General features: G+C 40.4%; 4 protein-coding genes across 5 annotated transcripts; 2 read left to right on the top strand and 2 right to left on the bottom strand.

Moving 5' to 3' along the window:
- The first annotated feature begins 1176 nt into the window (after positions 1 to 1176).
- uck2a (uridine-cytidine kinase 2a) lies at positions 1177 to 8191 on the top strand. Of its 2 annotated transcripts, none has more exons than XM_080877093.1 (7): positions 1177 to 1309; positions 3034 to 3193; positions 3335 to 3431; positions 3953 to 4095; positions 4515 to 4612; positions 4718 to 4766; positions 5685 to 8191. In XM_080877093.1, exons 1-7 carry the CDS (start codon positions 1205 to 1207, stop codon positions 5819 to 5821), a joined length of 789 nt encoding a protein of 262 aa, XP_080733219.1. In that variant the 5' UTR covers positions 1177 to 1204; the 3' UTR covers positions 5822 to 8191. The 2 variants fall into 2 exon arrangements, with proteins under 2 accessions (XP_080733219.1, XP_080733220.1); XM_080877094.1 differs by lacking the exon at positions 1177 to 1309 and adding an exon at positions 2843 to 2941.
- A 128-nt stretch (positions 8192 to 8319) lies between these two features.
- Positions 8320 to 10308, bottom strand: aatf (apoptosis antagonizing transcription factor). The gene has a single exon (XM_080877092.1). The coding sequence runs from the start codon at positions 10238 to 10240 to the stop codon at positions 8591 to 8593; it is 1650 nt and encodes a 549-aa protein (XP_080733218.1). The 5' UTR covers positions 10241 to 10308; the 3' UTR covers positions 8320 to 8590.
- A 699-nt stretch (positions 10309 to 11007) lies between these two features.
- Positions 11008 to 13426, top strand: magoh (mago homolog, exon junction complex subunit). Its single transcript, XM_080877998.1, has 5 exons — positions 11008 to 11198; positions 11527 to 11585; positions 11785 to 11895; positions 13045 to 13127; positions 13206 to 13426. Exons 1-5 carry the CDS (start codon positions 11108 to 11110, stop codon positions 13303 to 13305), a joined length of 444 nt encoding a protein of 147 aa, XP_080734124.1. The 5' UTR covers positions 11008 to 11107; the 3' UTR covers positions 13306 to 13426.
- A 67-nt stretch (positions 13427 to 13493) lies between these two features.
- Positions 13494 to 19438, bottom strand: cpt2 (carnitine palmitoyltransferase 2). Its single transcript, XM_080877997.1, has 5 exons — positions 18904 to 19438; positions 17927 to 18007; positions 17731 to 17837; positions 16340 to 17644; positions 13494 to 15157 (listed from the first exon to the last, which is right to left on the bottom strand). The coding sequence occupies exons 1-5, from the start codon at positions 19092 to 19094 to the stop codon at positions 14829 to 14831; spliced, it is 2013 nt and encodes a 670-aa protein (XP_080734123.1). The 5' UTR covers positions 19095 to 19438; the 3' UTR covers positions 13494 to 14828.
- Between the last annotated feature and the right edge of the window lie 459 nt (positions 19439 to 19897).

Genomic DNA, 19897 nt, shown 5'->3' with positions numbered 1-19897 from the left:
CCATCCATTTTCTTCACCCTGGTAAGCTTGCCAATCAATCACAGGACAAACACAAAAAGAGAAACAATCACTCACATTCTCACCTACAGTCAGTTTCGAATCACTAATTAATCTAGCCAACGTGCATGGTTTTAAACCAGGAATTTCAACTCATTGTTATAACGGGTCACAAGCTCACTTTGATCTTAAGAGGGCCAGACCAGTGAAACTCCCCTTTCTGTCAGTGAAAATAAGTTTAAATAAACATTTAATATCTTAATACTAAACAAGAACTATCTTAATATGAGAAAAAGAAGAGTAATTGCAACAGTGCAACTTAGTTTTTCCGCATGCTAAAGAAATGCTGCTCTCATTAATGGAAGAAAGACTATTTTGGCTTAACTTGCTAGAAATAAAAGTATGAAATTACAGAAAAACAATCCTGGTAGCTCATCAGATAAAAAAGAAGGTCTCTGTTAATTCACAGAAAATGCCCCTTTTTTGCAGATCCAGTGTAAAAACATATGTTTCTATAGTCAATGGTGAAAGTTGAACCTTTCTGTTATTTAATTCTTTATCTATTACCAAGGGGCAGTTCCTTATCAGTAGGAAAAGCTGCAAAACTTATTAGCATTCATTCAAATGTCCAAAAATTAATTACTTCCTTCACATTTTCTAAAGACATCCATCCAGTGGGCCAGATTTGAGCCTTTGCTAGGCCAATTCTGGCCCCAGGGCCTTATGTCTAACATCCCTATTTTAAAGTGTGGAAGGATGCTTCTTCATGGGAAGAAGATGGATCGTTTGAAGGAAAACACAGGAACTTCTGATGTGAGACGAGAGAACTAACCACCATACACCACTCTACACTTTAAACAGTTTACGTTTCATCAAAATGATTGTGGATTTTTTTTTGTGCTGATTAATCCACGTGTTCAAGGCTTAGAGTACTAGTCAGCTTACTGACATCTGTTTAACTCAAAGAAAAACAGTCCGTGTTTTTAATAATGTTAAATTGCTGCACAAGTAAAATTTATAAAAGAAAAGAGAAAAAAAGGAACCCGCTACTACCTGTCAGCGATTTCATCATCAGCATCCTCATCTTCGATTTGTTGCCCTTGAACGTCATCATCACCACCAACTTCACCGTCGCCTACACCATCATCAAATGGGAGGAGCGCGCACTCCCCCGGCGTAGAGGTACGGTGCGCGCTGCAGATGAAACATGGCAGGAGACAGCGAGACAAAGCCAGGTGACCAAGCCGAAAATGACTCAAATATTCGGCAGCCATTCCTCATCGGTGTGGCCGGAGGGACAGCCAGCGGGAAGGTTGGCTTTTATATTATAAACCCTTTCTTCTTCTTTTTTTCCTTTGGATTATTTCTTGGAGGCGTCTGATTTTTTTTTAAAATATCTGTTGTGTTAGATTATGCGTTTGGGATGAAGAGGGCAGGACTAAGAAATTAAACGTATTCTTCCTCGGAAAAAAGAAGTTTAGTTTAAAATCATTACTTAGTCACTCGGCCTGGTTGTTGTGTTGATCAGTAGTGAAAGTTACGCAGGCCGCAGTACTGCATGTCAAATCAGAAAACGTGCACTGTCAACACTACTGTCATTTCCCCCCCATTGAAACCAGATTGATGTTCAGATTTCAAACTTCCGTGAAGGACTCCCGTATTTTGTTTTTCATGCTTTTTTTTTTTTAAAATCAGAGGGGATGTAAAGAGTGGCGAAGATCATGGAAAAGAGGAAAAGGAGGAGTGAGGTTTGTCATAATTAGCATCAGCTGCGCTGGCTGCGCTGGCTGCGAGGAGTGTAAAATGCATTTGCAGACAAAGAAAGCTGAAAAAACTGACTGTTAACGCACTGTGCTGTCTGCAGCAGATGGATGCATGATTATCACTATTGGAGGCTGCAGCTTTGATGTTATTCTTTTTATTGCGCTTTCTAAATGATTTTCTGATGTCACACAATGTATCCGCTGTTTCAAAGTCGCTTGATGTTAACTTTATCTCATTTCACTGACCTGCTTGACACTGACAATATAGACGCCTTTGGTGCCACGACAGACTAAATATGTGCTTTGGCATTCTGTATTGTGCAGCATGTTATAGGTTCCCAGTAGTTTCCAGTATTCTGTCTTGGATGATCAGAATATGCTGCACTATGGTCACATTTTGTTGCAAAGTGGATAATCACAATAAACACAGTCTCTAGGGTGAACCAGGGCTCCAGTTTATGACAGGATTGCACAGCATTTTTATACTAAATCTGAGAAAATGTCCCATATTTTGATTGGCTCAAGTTTACATAAATCAATACATCTAACAAGAAACGAGGCGCAGATCCATGAAATAACCTGAAATGATACGTAAAAGTTTTAACAGTTATTCAGGATATAAAAAGTCATTCACCGAAGCACAAAAACTATCATATAAGAACATAAAACAAGCTTCTGAAGTTGGGAAAATTGTATTCAAATAAAATAAAGTACATTTGTCCTTTTTATTTAATCTTCAACATGTATTTGAAGATTGGTGCTATGAGGCCCTGTTTTGGAGCACTTCTCTGTATTAGCAACATGTTTTGCATTTTCATCATACAAGCATAGTTTTTGACCTACATTTAATTAGTTGGGATTTGTTTGGCTAACTAATTTAGCCTTGTATTTCCATGAATCCAAGACTGGCATATCTCTTGACATTATTCATATGGGTGACGGTATGCTGACTTCTTAGGTGAAGGTGGTTGTGGTTCAACAGTCAGTTGTTTGTGGCTTCAACTTCCTGGTGTTATGCCTCTATTTTCCCACAGGAGTAACTGCTCACAGAACCACCTGTTCTCCCAGACATGTTATCTGAACAGGGAGTAAACTGCAGTTATTTGTTATGTGTCTGAAATGGCGTCAATGATTTCCAGTAATGGACTATGCTGTGTTTTTACATGATTAGGACGTCAAGTGTAAGTAAATGTTGGTTTCAGTGCAAAAATATCAGGCCGTGTTAAATCGTGTAACGAGGATCACTTGTTTCTGATTCTTTGTTTGTGTTCAGTCGTCGGTGTGCAGTAAGATCATGGAGCTGCTGGGCCAGAACGAGATCGACCACCACCAGCGGCAAGTGGCCATCCTCAGCCAGGACTGCTTCTACAGGGCCCTGACCCCGGAACAGAAGGCTAAGGCGCTCAAGGGCCAGTTCAACTTTGACCACCCAGGTACATCGCCTCTGCATTTGTGAGTCATGCTGAGTCACTGGGCCAGAGGGGGCTCGAGCATTGAAACGTAAGCATTCATGTTCATTCATGCCAAATGTGACTTTTGGTTTTAACTACCTTGTGCTCTTTCCTTCTCTATAGATGCATTTGACAATGACCTCATAATCGCGACCCTGTGGGACATCAAGGAGGGGAAAACGGTCCACATTCCTGTTTATGACTTTGTTTCCCATTCCAGGTGACTAACTGTTCATACAGGCACAACATTAAAAGGGGTTTCAGCAGGTTTCAGCTTACACAAAGAGATCTCTGATGCAGCATCAATGGAAGCATCATAATACATAAGACATGCATTATATCTACTGTGGTGGGCAAATTGATTTTCATATCATAGTGAAATGAATGGAAGCCCATAACTGCCTGGAAGGTGGGAAAATCTGAGTGCGCTTTGTAGTAAAAGTGTTCAAATGTGAAACAGTACATGAAAAGTTAATTATTTATTTATAGTTTTTTTTAAATTGTTTTAAATTTGAGATTTCATTTTTGTTAAAGTTAATTAAAATAAAGAAAAAAAAATTCATTTGCAACAAGACATAATTTCTTGGTTCAGTACATTCTTGGGGTGCTGCAGCTTTAATAGAATTCAAGACCTTTTTTCAGAATAACTCGCAAGCTTTTTAATCTCTCCAATCGCCATTCTTATCATTTTTCACTGCAGTGGATGCTGTTTAACCTTCTTTCTGTTTTAATATATGTCAGGAAAGAAGAGACCATGACACTGTACCCTGCTGACGTGGTGCTGTTTGAGGGCATCTTGATGTTCTACTCTCAGGAGATTCGAGACTTTTTCCACATGAAGCTGTTCGTGGATACGGATGCAGACACTCGTCTGTCACGGAGAGGTGACGCATGGCGAGACAAATCTGTTATGTTTATAAGCACGGGGCGGGGGGATGAACGTAACGGTTCATTGAATTAGTTGTTTTTAAAATGAGGTCCCGTGGTGCAGGGGGGCTGCAAAGAAGGGCTCTTGAAAATTAAAGCTAGTTTGGCATCTTAGGAAACAAGCTTTTCTGTTTTCCTGTTAAAATTGCTACCATACAGCAGGTTCTTGGCTTAACCTCCAAACTAGAAGCTGGGAAAACACAGTGGGTCTGCTTATAGGTAGCTAAACAACCTACCAATAGATCAACTCAGTAATTAACTCATTATCTTTTCTTTTTTTTCACTTTTTTAATAGAAAAAAGGAAGAAATTATACAAAAGTGTTAAAATACTTTATGCAGTTTAAACGTTTTCTCCCTTGTCTCGTTTTCCTTCAGTGCTCCGTGACATCAGTGAACGTGGTCGGGATTTGGAAAGCGTTCTAGCCCAATACATCACCTTTGTCAAGCCTGCTTTTGAAGAGTTTTGTCTGCCGGTGAGTCCATATTCTGTTAGCACATTTGCAGATTGTCCCTGAACATGGAGTCAAAGATAAAATGTTTGCTCTTTTTTCTTTTTTCTTTTTTTTGACTTTGTTTAGACAAAGAAATATGCTGATGTGATAATACCGAGAGGAGTTGACAACATTGGTAAGTAGTTTTTTGGTTGTTCTGGGGGCGGGTCTGCCTGGGAAGTGCATCATAAAGACTACATTACAGATTATTTAGAAAAACAAATCTAGTGGAAGCAAATTTTGGAGACTCAACAGTGTTTATCAGCAAGGACGCAGCTGTGTTTATCTCCTTGCTGGGAATTGTGGTCTTCATACTCAGGAAGCAAGGTGAGGACAAAACAGCTTTGTCTAGTTTTAGGAAAGCTGTAAAAGAAAACTGCACTGCTCTCTGAAGATTTTGTCGTGACACACCTGCTCCGACCATTTCCCCTTGATTGCTTCTTGGTCAGGTTTTATATGTATATGTGCCGCTGTGGCTTTTTAATTGTAAAAATGTTTCTTGCCATAAATCTGCTACAACATTTGTTGATGTGGCAAAGACATGCATATAAAAACATTACAGGCTTTGGTATAATTGTGATTTTTAGATCATGAGACTTCTTTCCAGATGATCAGTAGTCTAATTTTCTACACATAATATTTGAAATATTTGTTTAGGTGTAATTAACCCAAACATACCTTAAGTTTTAAAATGTATTCTTACAAGTGTCACAAAAAAATAATGTGTTTTTGTAAGAAGTAACAGACCAAGATTTCTATATAATATGGGCTGTACAATTCATTTAATATATATATTTTAAAATATACAATTTATAATATCTGCCATAGAAGCGAAATAGTGTAGCTATGGTAAACAAAGAGACAATTACATATATTTTTTCATTATTTTGTGCCGTTTTATTCTGTAAAATAGCTTAGACCTTTGATGATTAAAGATGAGCTGTAAGTTTTGGGGGTATTAACTCTTTTTGGATGATGAGTTTGTATCTCTCAGTAAAACAGAGTTACAAACTGAGACCATCTGTAACCATGTAACATCTGTCTTTCAACGCAGTTGCAATAAATCTCATCGTTCAGCACATCCAGGACATTCTGAACGGCGGTTTGACCAAACGGCTGAACGGGTGGTTCAGCGGTTATGGGACGGAGAAGAAGCAGCCGAACATAGAGTCGAGCAGTCGGCCCCACTGAAGCTCATCACTCCTTCAGGGAAGAGGAGAATGGTTTGCCTGAGTGTGCTGCTCTTCGTCATGGCTACTGCAACAAGGCAGCATAACTTCCGGGAATTCAAAAAGCCTCCTTTTGGTGCGATTCTGCTTAGACTTATTCAAATGAAAGGAGGCTTTGTGGAGCTGGTTCGCAGCAGAGGTATTCAGTTAAAATTTTCTCTTTAACTTGTGTACTGGATGACACTGATCGAGGGAGGAGTGAAAAAAGGCACTCACTTTTAATTTCATTTCAAACTGCTGCTTGCCTTTAATCCAGCACGGAGCTGGAGAAACTGTCTGCAAAAAGATTCACACACTCGACAGCCTTTAACGATCCAATAAATGAAGTGAAGTGACATGCTGCTGATTCCCCGTATCAGTGCAAACTAACATTTTTCTTTTTCAAGATCTGTTTAAAAATGATTAAACAAAAAGCTCAGCTGAAACAACCAATTTATGCCTCAAACACCCGATGTACTACATCACCGCCAAAGATGGTCTTTGTGGACTAAATATGGAGTTTCATTTTGCATTTACCCATTTAATATTACGAAATCAGGAAAATTTATCATTTTAAGAAATTACCACAAAGTATAATTTTTCCTTGTAACTGTCAGATGCATGTTAAGATGTTTTCATTAAAAGAAGATGGACTGAACTCTAAAAGGAGATCGATTTAATATGATCTGCGTGTTCTGTTAAGGTTGTTTAATGCAGTTTCTTTTCTGTATGTTTGACTGCTCAGGTACTGTTATTTTCACCTTTAAAAGCTTCTTTAATGAAGACCGTTCTGTGTTGTGTTATTCTTGATGTCACAAATTGAGAGAGAAGTGCCACACGCTGCTTAGTGCTGTAGAGGCAGCAAAGATATGGAGTGGCATTTTATGTCTGCGTTGTGATAAAATGCCCCAAAGAGCCCTTAAAAGTTTTTTTGCAAGTAAAATGTGAACCTTAAATGGATTGTTTTCCTCACAGCTGAGTCCTGTAGGTTGACTCCATACTGAATGGTGTGCAGCCAGCATTAACAGTGGGTGTGCTCTGGGGCACGAGCATGTGCTCCAAATGGAAGAGGTGTCACAATAAAATGATGTTCGCTTGTGTCAGATCAACCCAGCATTAAAGTGTTGTTAATCATGAGAGAAATAATAATGCTAAAGGGAACTCCTACACCAGCAGCACCTGCCGGCACTGTGCGGATGCCATTCTGACTCAGCACTGTTTTGAAGCTCGATATTGAAATTGCCTTGTGTAAGATTGTCTCCCAAAGGAGAAAATGCCAAACATTACAATATAAACGCATGACACAGGCACACTTTAGCAAGTACAGACCTGCAGTGACATCAAAGCCTTGTTACTGCTTTGTCTACATTAGCCATTCATAATCTGCTTAACAGACAACTGGAAGCATTGCACATTAAATCAGACATGTGGTTGTGGTAGGCTTGAATTGAGTGAGGCATGCTGTGTGTACGTCAGCAGATATTCATGTAGATTGCGTTTGTTTAACAATTTCCGATGCTGTAATTGGTGAAAAATGTACTGAGACTTCTGCAGGTAGACAATAAAATAAAACAATAAAACTCAGTTTGAGTTCTCACAAGATTCAGCTTAAAAACAAACGAAACATCTGAATTTAAATCACAAATGTATTTTACTTGCAAATAAAAACCCTCATGTCTTAACTTTATAAACACAGCACTTTAAGGGCTGATAGACACATTTAAGCTAAAGCTCAAATCACAATACTTTTTCCTACAACCAAGAGCATCAATATCATGTCATACATCATAGTTTCAATACTTAAAATTTCTGTTTTCTGATTCACTGGACCAAAATTGAAAAGGATTATTTTGGTAAACTTTAAAGGGTTAACTGCTTAAAACAACTCATAATTTTTACCTGCATTTTGACACCAGGCTCATCCTGTAACGGCGATAACTTCCATGTGAAAACGGTTAAAAACAGTGAGTTAACAGAAAACAGCTTTCTTTTTCTGTTAGTGTAAACCATCGATGCATTTTTCTTAACTTCATATCCAATTTAGCATCATGAGAAGGCAGAAGTTCATCAGGGCTGTAATAGGGCAGAGCGTGGGGTACATGGAGAGGTGTCCGGTGTATCACAGGACTCAAAGTTGTTGTTTTTTGTTTTTTTTTTTACATTTTCCAAATCACAATATCTGCTTTCAATGCTGCCATGTATTCAAACAATTGAGAAAGCTTTCCTGTCAGGGTTTAAATGTGTATTTGTAATAACGTATCTAAAATTAATTTTACTATTACCTAATAGTTAAACATGAAAATTCATTTTCTTTTTGATCTCAGTCCAGGCTAATGTAGCCCTGCAGCAATGTGTCACATATTCCCAGCTGTGCCCCAAATCAACAGTATGCACTAAGCAGGGTTTCTGGATTTTTTTTTCACTGGAAAAGCAAAAAATAAAAGCAAAGAACAAAAGACAAACAAAACTGGAGCAGGAACATTCCGTGAACTGGCTGCATGGGACTGGCCACAGTTATTTACTTAAAGTCATACAACGAGTTCAAGTAATCACTTTACTTCATTCACATGTGATGGAAAAACAGTGTGAATTTTTAAAGTAGCACTCTTGTGATTAAATAAAGAAGCACTTTGGTATGAAAGACGTTTCTACAGAACTGCACGTTCTTTTGAGTTCAGTATGTAAGACAGTCTGAAGAGTTCCTGCTAAAGGAGAGTGGCCATTCAGTCCTGGGAATCTCAGCATGTTAATGTCACTCCCTCATAGAAGTGTTCTGACCAAACAGGCTTCGGTAGAGTTCGCTGCGGGCCTCGTCGCTCATCGAGCTGTAGTCAATCGGCGCCATGAAATTGACCAGTTTGCTGTGGATGTGGAACCGGACTTTGCGCCCCTTGCTGGCTTTAGTGTCTACTTTCTTCTTGATTTTGCTGCGCAGCTTCTGGATGGCCAGCCACTGCCGGCCCATAGCCACCTGATCGTTGGGGTCCGCTGCGCTCGTCTTACGCTCGATCAGCTCCCTCAGCAGCTGGTGGTAGAAATCGTCGTCATCAAATATGTCCTCATTGAGATCTTTCAGATGCGTGTTGGATTTCAGCTGTTGCTCCGACACCTCGCCTCCCTCCATGGGGATGTTCTCAGATGTGAGAGCAGGGGCTTCCACCTTCCCCAGGACCCGGTACTCTGAGCGCTGGGTCTGGGTCCGCTTCAACAGCCTGTCCTTGTCCATCAGCACCTGCTCCACCTGGGTGAGAATGTTCCTCTCAAACGCCCCAAACCCTTTGGTGCTCTTGCCCATCGTCAGCCTTGTTTTGTCGTGCCACTTCTGCAGCGTGGCATTGCAGTAAGGCTGGAAAGCTGCAAACCGTTTGGCCATGAAGTCCGGGTACTCTGCCATCTCCAGTTTTCGTTTGGGCGCTCTGGCCTGCTGCGCTGATCCCTCCTTTTCATCGTCGCTGGTTATCTCCTCGTCTTCCCCCATGTCGATGGATCTCGTGTCAGCGTTCTGGTGCAGAAGTTGGTCATGCAACTCCAGCAGGGACCTCTGAAGAGCCTTCAGAGCCTTGTGAGTGTTCTTCAACGCCGCTGTGAACTCCCCCCCACCTCTCCTCTTGAACTCTGGGAAAGTCTGTGGCTGAGGAAGCTGGTTGGCAGTCACCAAAGCTTTCTGGATTTTTATCCGGCCCTCGAGCAGCTGGTCCCACAGGGCCAGTTGGTTCTTCACCGCCTTTCCTTTCTCCACCTCCTCATCTACTTTGTCCTGGGAAAACGTGCGCACCACTCCATCATCATCATCCTCTTGCTCGCTTTCCATCTCATCATCATCATCATCATCAGAGCCTTCCTCTTCTTCACTGCCTTCAGACTCCTCATGGCTTTCATCATCATCCTCGCTCATTCCCAGGTCATCCATACCTTCTGTCAGTTTATGGAAGTCTACTTTCTGAGGAAAGGTGATGTCAGTTGCTTTCTTCTTTGAAGCTAGATTAACATCGAGTTCTGAATCACTGCCCATCAACAACTCTTCCTCATCATCGTCTTCCTCCTCTGAAGCATTTTCATCGTCATCTGCCTCTTCATCCCCCACTGAATCATCTTCGTCACCTTCTTCCTCTTCCTCCTCCTCCTCCTCCTCAACATCATGTTCATCCTCCTCAGTCTCTCTAAGCAGCTGCTTTCGGGACACTGGCTTTCCCACATACCGTCTATCTGTGTCCGAAAGCAGGGAGGTGTTGCGCTTCCGCAGAGCGCTGAGGCCGGCCGCATCTTCATCCTCATTGTCGTCTTCATTGAACCGGTCCACCACTCTGGCTTTGGTAGCCTCGTCATCATCATCCTCCGGATCCACGAATTTTGGCAAAGGATTCAACAGATCCTCAAGCTCCTGTGAAAACGCGCCTGCCATGGCTCAAAGTTTACAACCACCACACGTGCAGACTCTTCCTGTGCGCCAGAGCGGGTTGATGACGTTAGAAAAATGCGACACGTATAAAAACGCTGCAAAGTTCAGCCCTGCGTGAGTTCTTTCAGGAAGAACCTGATGATAAATGAATGCAGAAACACCAACCAAGAATTGATGGCTTAAGTAAAATCAAGCAAACAAATGAACAAAACTGGAAATAATTAACAATTAATTACTGATATAGTTATTCAACTGTTTCTTTTTCTTTTGTAATGTAACAAAGCCATTTAGAAGATTTACAGAGGACCAGAAGAGTCTAATAAACAATGTTGTGCTTCAGTAATGAATTGTTCCATACTGTACATCTGTAGAAGTTGTTGAGGATTATGGTTTGGCGTCTTAAAAAGCACATTCTTGGGTCTTGTCATAGATTTATACATACCCCAAGAGGAAGCCAGAAATTGTATTTATTAACGGAGTTTTATTCCAAAAATAGGTGATTAAATGAATAAAAAATAATATTTATTTTATACTTCTGAACTAACAAACAATCAAAGATGCATCAAACTAAAAATAAATCGATGTGCAAATAAGGAATATTTTAAAGGCATAAAAGAAAAAAAGTTGCTAGTTAACTTAAAAAACTGACACAAACTTTAAAAAAAAGAAACCCTAAGTCTAAATTCTTAAAGTAAAAAAATGACTGAATTATCGCGGGAATATGACCTTTGAGACAAAACTTTGGTCAAAAAAGCCCCTCAGCTATAATCCTCTGCGCATGCGTATACGGTTGGCGAGGCTCTGGGCTGCTCTTGCTAGCTCAGTTTTGTTCATCGGACTTGCGCAGAAAACGCTTTCTGTAGAATAAAGATGTCAACAAGCGACTTTTATTTGAGATATTATGTCGGACACAAGGGGAAGTTTGGACACGAGTTTCTAGAATTTGAGTTCAGGCCTGACGGTAAGTGTAATTTGAGCGGCAATACAGACGCGTTAGCTGTCCGTGGTTCGAAGCTAACCGGTTTAGCTAGGCCGCAGCGGAGTCAAAGAGCCAAATTCTCCGTATGGATTTAGCTGCAGGAGTAATGCTGATTACTAACTTTGTTTTTATATAAATAAGATAATTATTACCATAGCGTGTGGTTTAGAATATAAGCAGTAATGTTTTGAGTTTATCCTGTGAGTGCGTACGCGCCATGCGGCCTGTAGCGATTGATAACAAACTCGGGCGTTTTGTTCGAAACGATACACAGTTTCCCACGTTAAAGTTAATCTTTTTTCCCCCGCAGGTAAACTGAGATATGCAAACAACAGTAACTACAAGAATGACGTAATGATCAGGAAAGAGGTAACGTATGATTGATTTTAAATGTATGTGTAAGGGGTGGTGAGATATCTGTAAAGTAAGAGCTGGTTGTTTGGTTATTTTTCGAGAAGTAGTTTCGGTCATCATGCTCAAACAACATGTACGTGGTTATAAATTAATGCTGTTTCTCGAAATGTACAAATTTAAATCTGACTTGTGCGTTTTCCGGTGTGCCAACCAGGCATATGTTCACAAAAGTGTGATGGAGGAGCTGAAGAGGATCATTGACGACAGTGAAATCACCAAGGAAGATGATGCTCTGTGGCCGCCTCCTGATAGAGTTGGCAGACAGGTTTGTGACCTCTTTATTACCCCGTGTCCTCCCAGTTATTACAGTTTGAGCTATTTTCATTCATGCCATGCAGATTTAAAGTTTTCGAGGTACATTGCAATAGGCAACTGTCCAAGGCGGTCTTTAACTATTCCACATCGCAAGTACAGTCTGTGTGCTGTTGTGAAAATATTCTGGTACCTTCGCTGAGAGTGGTGATTCTCAATCCTGCCTTTTGCATGCTGTATCCAGGCAGCTCCTTCACCCAAACCACACTAAGTTTATCCAGTAGTGAAAACTGCTGAGAAGTGGACTGTTTCTGTTCTTTTATTCCATTTTCTTCCTGGTTTGGGTACGCTTAGACCTCATGGTTATACTGAGGCTTATCGTTTCCATCTGTGGAAGATTTAAAAAAGAAAAATCTGACTTGATGACCCTACAGCATCAGTTGGATTTTGCTGATACTGTAATTGCACTCTGTTTAATATCTCCATGCAAAGTTATACTTTCACAATCTGAATATTTTATGATTTACATAAAATATTGGTGTGAATAAATTTGGCAGTTTTTTTTTAACTTCAATATCCTGGAATATGTTATAGTTCTAATAGCAAAACTGATAAACATTTAGTCAGTCATTCATACTCTAGATCTTTGTTCTGTTTCCTATTACATACCTGGAGTGATTGCTCAAGGGTCATATCATCCATTGGGATAAATGGCTGCTTAAAACAAGTTATTGTTTGAAAGTTCAGGCTTATCTTCTGAGTGTGATTTCCTTCTATGAAAGAATCATTTTCTAATATAGTTATACTCTTAGTTTTAGTTTTTCTAACCCTTTGCAAATTGAGCATGCAGATAATAAGACGGAAGGTGGAAGAAATGTCCCAGTTTGATCAGGTCTTTGGCTACTTTACTTAAAAGTGAGCAGTCAACTGCAGTTCATCCTTTAATTCAAACCTGTGCGGACAGAAGGTCAACCAAATGGATTTTTCTGTGACCAATAAGATCATAGTGGAGAAAGAATAAAGTTGAGAGCACTCTGAAAATGACCTAAACTTTTCTACTTATGAAAGAAAGTGACCTAAATTTTCACCTTCATCAACTCTGCACTGATGATTTTCTCCCAAGATAATTTTCTGAGGCCTGTTTTTGTCTCATCTTTTACAGGAACTCGAAATTGTCATCGGGGACGAGCACATTTCATTCACAACTTCCAAAATTGGCTCCTTGATTGACGTCAATCAGTCAAAGTAAGTAATATATTCAGGAGTTGGGAAGTGGAAAGTAAATTGTATTTGTTACTGATGTAAGCACACATGTGTTTTTAGGGACCCTGAGGGCCTTCGTGTGTTCTACTACCTGGTGCAAGATCTGAAATGTCTTGTTTTCAGTCTGATCGGCCTACACTTCAAGATCAAGCCCATCTAAAATCTGGATTTTGCTCATTTTAATTACTTTAGCTGATGTTTCTGTTGTACTACCGCATTTGTACATTTGCTTTTGGTAGAACTATTTTTTATTTTAAATAAAGAGTGATTTGGTTAAAGAATATGTGTTGTCTTAAATGATCAGCTGTCTGTAAAGAATCACAAGGGCAAATAAAAGAGCAGAGGTAATTAACTTTTAATTTCAAAATACATTCAAGCACAACAAATGGCTGTAATCTAACACTAATGACAGTTCAGTGTATTACAGTGGTGATTTGTAAATGCTCTGGTTGAGCTTCACATCATTAAAAAAAAAAGGCACATCCTCTGCATCCTGACTGGCAACTATTGCAGAGAAGTTTAACTGCATGAATGACCAACTAGAGTCAGAGCTCCAAGTTCAACCCACTCCCTACACCCTTCTGAAGGGCCTTTTACAGAGCAACGATTCCCTCATTTCTCTGACATAAGCAGTAACTCAATTGGCCTCTGTGTCACTTCATAACACTGTAAGATAGCTATATTATATATGCATTACGTGTATCATGGCCATTAATTAGTGGAAATTTGCTTCGTATTTCACTTCCATTTAAGAAAAAAGTTTAATGTGGAGATCCTCCTTGAGAAACCACAAGTTGTGTAGGGGCAGGATTATATTTAAACTGTTGCCTCACAGCAAGAAGGTGCTGAGTTTGGAGAACATGCGAAGGCCCCTCTGCATGTTCTTCACGTGTTTGCGTAGGTTCTCTCCAGGTACTCTGGCTTCCTCCCACAGTCCAAAGATATGCAGTTAGTGGGGTTATGTTAATTGATAATTCCAAATTGCCCATGTGAGTGCAAACGGTTGTCTGTTCTTATGTGCTAGCCCTGTGAAAAACTGGTGACCTGTCCAGTATGTACCCTGCCTCTTGCCCCATGGTAGCTGGTATAGGCTCCCTCCCCCTGATGAGGATGGATGGATGGATGGATGGATGAACAACCTTAAATCGCAGCTAACAGTAACATTAGGCCACAGCACACTAACATCAGCATGTATGTAAGAGTTGGTCACAAATGTCTGAATGGGAATTTGGAATGACTGTGGGCTGAGGAAGTCAAACACGAGCAAATTTTCAATGAAGGTAAATAAAATATGTTGTATATTATTATTATTGTTTTCAGGGCTTGAAAGTGAATATGAAAAGATAAGAATTATATTTTGCTACACTTGATTTTTCTTTGATTCTCTCATTTTGTAGTGTTATAGATGAAGTTGCTGATATTTTTTCACTACAGTTGGATATTTTTCACCAAAATGTTAGAATATCAAGTTTTACCAAAATAACTGGTTATGATTTCTGCCGCACACCAGCAGTCCTATTCATCACCGAACAATTGTTATGATACGTATATATAACTAAGGGATGACAGAGGAAACTTTGTTTTCAAAGAGCTGCCCTTCAGTTTTCCCCATCCTTTCTATTCTCCCTGAATTTCCTTCCTACTCTTACCTTTATCAATATGTAAAAGTACACTTGTTCACTCTTAGCTCAGTGGCTTTCCATCCAGCACTGTGAAAATGTCCTCTAAAGACTTGTGGACACACTGCAGGAACTCATGGACGTTGCGAGCCGGGTAACTAGATACGTTGCAACCGATCCAATTGTCGTGGACGCCGTAGCCGACACCAAAACCATCAGGTACCACAGGGGCAAAGCCGCCGAGACTGACAGCTGGACTGGTGAGGGTGCTAGTAGAGAGGATGTTATGGTTGATGGCGGCGTAAGCTGGGTCAGTGTACAGACTGGGCAGAGCTTGGCCCTTTGAGGCGGCCAGGTATCGCATCGCGAACAGGTGACGGTCGAAACCCTGACCTGGAGAGAGATGCAAAAAGAGCAGTTAGTGAAGGAACTGTTCTCAGGTCAGCATTGTGTGTAATAAAAAGTGCTAATCAGTCATTATCTTAACACTTCAGTTTTTTATATCGAACAATGCATTCAAGAAAATAATTCTTTAATAAAGTCACACATTATGGTGAATAAGACGACTTATGACTTAACCTTGCTTGCATTACTGTAAAAAACCTCCTAAAATTTCATATTGCAGACCGTGCCCCTCTATGTCTAATAAGCTAATATCAAAACATATTTGCTCATCCATTTAGTAGAAAAATGCTAAAACTGAGAATCCCAGTTTTTGTAAATCAGATATCTGCATATGTCAGACTGAAGTGCGATTTGAGCTCTGAGAGAGAGCCCAAGTCATAAAGGCCAAAAAAATTACCTAAGTATCATTAAATCTAAATGAATAAATCTAAAAAAGTAAGTGACAATCATACATTGTGTTTTTAAGACCATACACTTTGATGTGTTTGTTTCTCCCTGAATATGTTAAAAAGATTTACATTTTTAACATATGCTGCTATATTTTTAACTATTACATGGCCATGCTACAGTATTGCTTGGCCTGTTCAATGTGTGGGCAAAATTATACACTTAATCACATGGTCACTTAGATGATGTTCAGCTGATAAAAATGGGTCCTTTTAGCCCATTACTAGGTGGTTACTTGGCAAACTGTTTATTAAATATTACAGCAAATTCAACTTTTTAAACTGTAAATGAGATGCTATTGTTGAAAAATATACTTTTTTTAAAGCATTACAAGTGCACAAATCCTAAACACACAGCAACATGATGATTACATAATATTTGGTACAGATAAGAACTTTTAGAGCAGTAAAATAAAAAATGTCTGTGTGCAAAGATCGATTGCTCAACTCCTGATGGTGCAGGAGGACAAAGAACCAAACTAAAGGTGTTTTTTTCCTTTGGTTCTGATTAAATCATCTTGGGAGGGCTGTGAAATATTTAAACATGGTTATAGCGTTTTATGGTTTAAATATTTAGCTCAGATAAACTACTGATTTGGCCTGTTATGATGTGTTGTTGCTATGACAGATAATTACCATCAGAGATATCTGCAGCTTAAAACACTGCGTTTACTGGTGTACAAAATCACCATAATTTATCTGCATGCTGACATGTCACACGCACCCATAGCTGCCTCCTTGGTGAGCTGCCCATGATATTTGGAGCATTCATCGAGCATGGCCTGCAGCTCCGCCACACTGTGTTTGCCAGGCTGTTGAACGAAAGCATGTGAGCACTTTTTGGTTTGTACAGTCGCTGGTCGGATGGTCTCTGTGCGGCCATGCTTGAAAGCTGCAGTGCTACATGACTCGTACGTGGCTACAGTCTGTCCGTACTGCCTCAGAAAGCCCATTTGGAAAGCCAGCTGGGCTATAGCATCTGGACTCAGCCTGTTCTTCTTTAACTGTTCCTTCCCGCCTCTTTTGAACTCCATGGCGTCAATAGTGAGTTTTGATACGGCAGAGTCAATATTCTCCTTTGCCTTTTGGATGCCATTCTCCAGCTCTTTGTTCAGCTTGAATTGCAATCTGCGCACAGCAGAGGCCGAATCCACAGCAGCAGCAGCCGAACCTGGGTGCACTAGTGGCTTCTCGGTGGTGTCCTTAAAGACCTCGTTCTGGAAGCGAAGCACAGCGACGCCGTCACCCCAGGAATGTTCAAAGTTAATAGCTGCCTGTCCGTCTTTGGTTACAATGAGGCTGAAGGACTTGTCGTACCAGCGGTTACAGCCGTTGCCGTGCAGCATGTTGTGGGAGATGTGAATATGGTCCCGCATGCTCTCGTCATCCAGGGAGAGACAGAAAAGGGCGCTGTCCACGACCCGTAAATCCTCTGCGTTTCCAGCACCAATCAGCTTGTCCCTGAGCCCTGCCCACACGTCCCTGTTCTCACTGGTCAGAACACTCAAAGGGAAGGCTGGTGCCGGTGTCGAGTCAGACAAAATGTACTTCAAGTGGGACTGGATCTCTGCAGGTTTCACTAAATTCCCATCCCTGTCTATTATGTCAAACACGTACATGTTTCCTTTCCTCATAACCAAAAGGTGTCGCCCTTTCTCATCAGTAAAGAGCTCATCTCGCCCATGCTTAGGAATCCGAGTTGAGTTAAAGAGGCGGAAGTACTGAGACATGTCCAAAGGGTATGCATTCACCATGTAGGCCCCATACCAGGACAGTGAAGATGGGACCCAGCGGATAAAGTTCTTGAAACTGTCCGTGTCGCTTTTGACTGGGTTCAGATGGAAAACCTCTGGCTCCAGCAGACCGGCTCGTAGCGTTTTCATGAAGCGCACAGCTGAACACACCATGTTGGTCGCCCGCAACAGCTGGTCATTGTACTCAGTCTTTGGGTCGGGATTGAAGGACATGAAAGGGTTGAAGTTGAGCACCACAGAGTCACGTGCAGACAGATACATATCAAACCAGGGAGCTGTGACACAAAAGAACATTTTTAACCTCATTTAACAGTGATTATTCCATCTTTGATGCTCAGTTTTAGGCTATAGTCATAGTTACCTGAGATGTAGCTTGTGTGCTTATTGTTTTTATCCTGAGCAACCAGTTCCTCATGCAACTGCTTTCCCGCACCATTCTGGAAATCCTGAGCAAGTTTCTCTGTTGTTCTGCAGATACATGACAACAATGGCTCCAACTAGGTTTAAAGCATTTAAATAATCAAATAAAAAGTTTGATTTAACTTGTGGAAACTCACCTGAACTGGTCATCATCCAAAAGAGGCTTCTGGGCAGCCAAATATCTCCTGATAGTATCCTCCAGTTTTGGTATGGGCAATCTAAACAGCAAAAGGGAAATGAAGTCAGTCATGTTTTATTCGATTCATTTGTATGTTTTATAATAAAAACAACTTAACGGAAGAGAGCACCCACTGTGATGTGGTGACCCATGTTCAAGAACCAAATGTTCAACAGCTTTCTTAAACTAGGGACATTTTCTTCTTTTTATTTCATTTAAAATGTCTGATGGGTCTCGATTTCTATTGTAACATTTGGACGGCAGGATCAGAATTAGACATAAACAAAACAAAAGCATGATCTATCCTGCCTTGTATGAATGGTTCAGGCTATGGTGATCATGTAATGCTGTGGACAATGTTTATTTGGCACACTTTGGGCATCTCGTACCAACTGAGCATTGATTAAACACCAGAGCGTACCCGAGTATTACTGCTGACCATGGCCATCTCTTTCTGGGCACAGTGTACCCATCCTCTGATGGCTGCCTCCAGGAGTATAAAGCACCATGTTCACTCTGCTCAAATGACCTTCACAGTCACCGGATCTCAATCTAACCGAGCAGTCTGGGATGTTGTGGAATGGGAGATTTGCATCATGGATGTGCAGCAACTGTGTGATGCCATCTTATGGACTGAAATATTTGGATAATGTTTCCTGCACAAAATCTGAACTGTTTTCACACACCTATTTTTTTTAAGCGTCATTAATCATAATTCATGTCACCCTCTAGTGGTCACTGAGTTTAGCGCAAGCATGCCCTTTTACCTACATCGATCTAAAAGCTAAATGGGTCACCTTTATTTCAGGACACCTTTTTGTTTTGTTTGCTGGACATCTCCGGCGCACATGAAACCACAGATTTTTTTGAGTTTGCGCGACATGTTTGGAGAAAATGAAAAAGCAATGTGTCCAAATTCGTCACAAAACGCCTTACCTGGGTAAACTCTTCTGGTAATGCATGGAAGGCACGACGCTTTGGTGCAGATACTCCGAAGATGATGAAGAGGGGGCCTTTTTGCTGCTATAGTGTCTCATATGAACCCCCAGAGCAGCGCTTCTAAAATGAATTAGACTCCCGGACTTCTTGAGAGAGGCGACACAATGCAATGAAAGCAGACCGGCCATGGTGTTGATTTGTAAACTGATCACCTACAGGAGGCTACAAACGTAAAAACGATTTTAACAGGTAAAAGGTAAGCCTGGACGGAGCGAGCTTTCACCTGTCACTGAAGGAAAGATACGCCAGCTAACTAGCTAACATTAGCAACCGGTTAAACTTCCTTAGAGTACCGCTTCGTTTCAGAGACACTCGGGAAAGGTTTAGCAAAGGAAAATAAACGCCACGTATTATAACTCGACTTTATAATTTTAAAAAGTAAAGGAAAACGTTAGAAGGGGGAAAAAAATAGAAAGAAATAATTAACTAAAGTGACAACAGGAAGTTTAACCAGTAGAGCGTGTCACGTGACTCCTTCTGGTCCTGACTCTAGATTTCCGGTATAGTCTTGTAAGGGTGTAAATACATGTTTCTTTATTGTAAATAATAAATATCTAAAGCCTATATATTGTTAAAATAAGGGCCCATGGCAGTGTCAATTATTCAGTTATATCAAATTTAAAGATTTATAACTTGGCTTATGCTGCAGTAAAATAACCTGAAATGAAATTAGTCCTGTTAAATAAGCTTTGATCTAAAAGACACTTGTATTGCATTTTATATTTATTTTGATTTCAAAAAGCTTATTATTATGATAATGTCAACAAGATGAGAGTGAAACTCCCTTTTGCTTTAATGACAACAGCATTCAAGCTGCAAGCTTGTTTGCATACTTGGACTTGATTTGTTTTCACTACATTCGTGAAAAATCTAAGGTTTTTGGTTGACTGCTTTTCACAAAGATATGAACTATTATCTCGGAGCATGTGAA

This window comes from Rhamphochromis sp. 'chilingali' (assembly GCF_963969265.1).
Source record: "Rhamphochromis sp. 'chilingali' genome assembly, chromosome: 3".
In the NCBI taxonomy this organism is placed as follows: domain Eukaryota; kingdom Metazoa; phylum Chordata; class Actinopteri; order Cichliformes; family Cichlidae; genus Rhamphochromis; species Rhamphochromis sp. 'chilingali'.
This window is presented reverse-complemented; position numbering and strand designations above follow the sequence as displayed.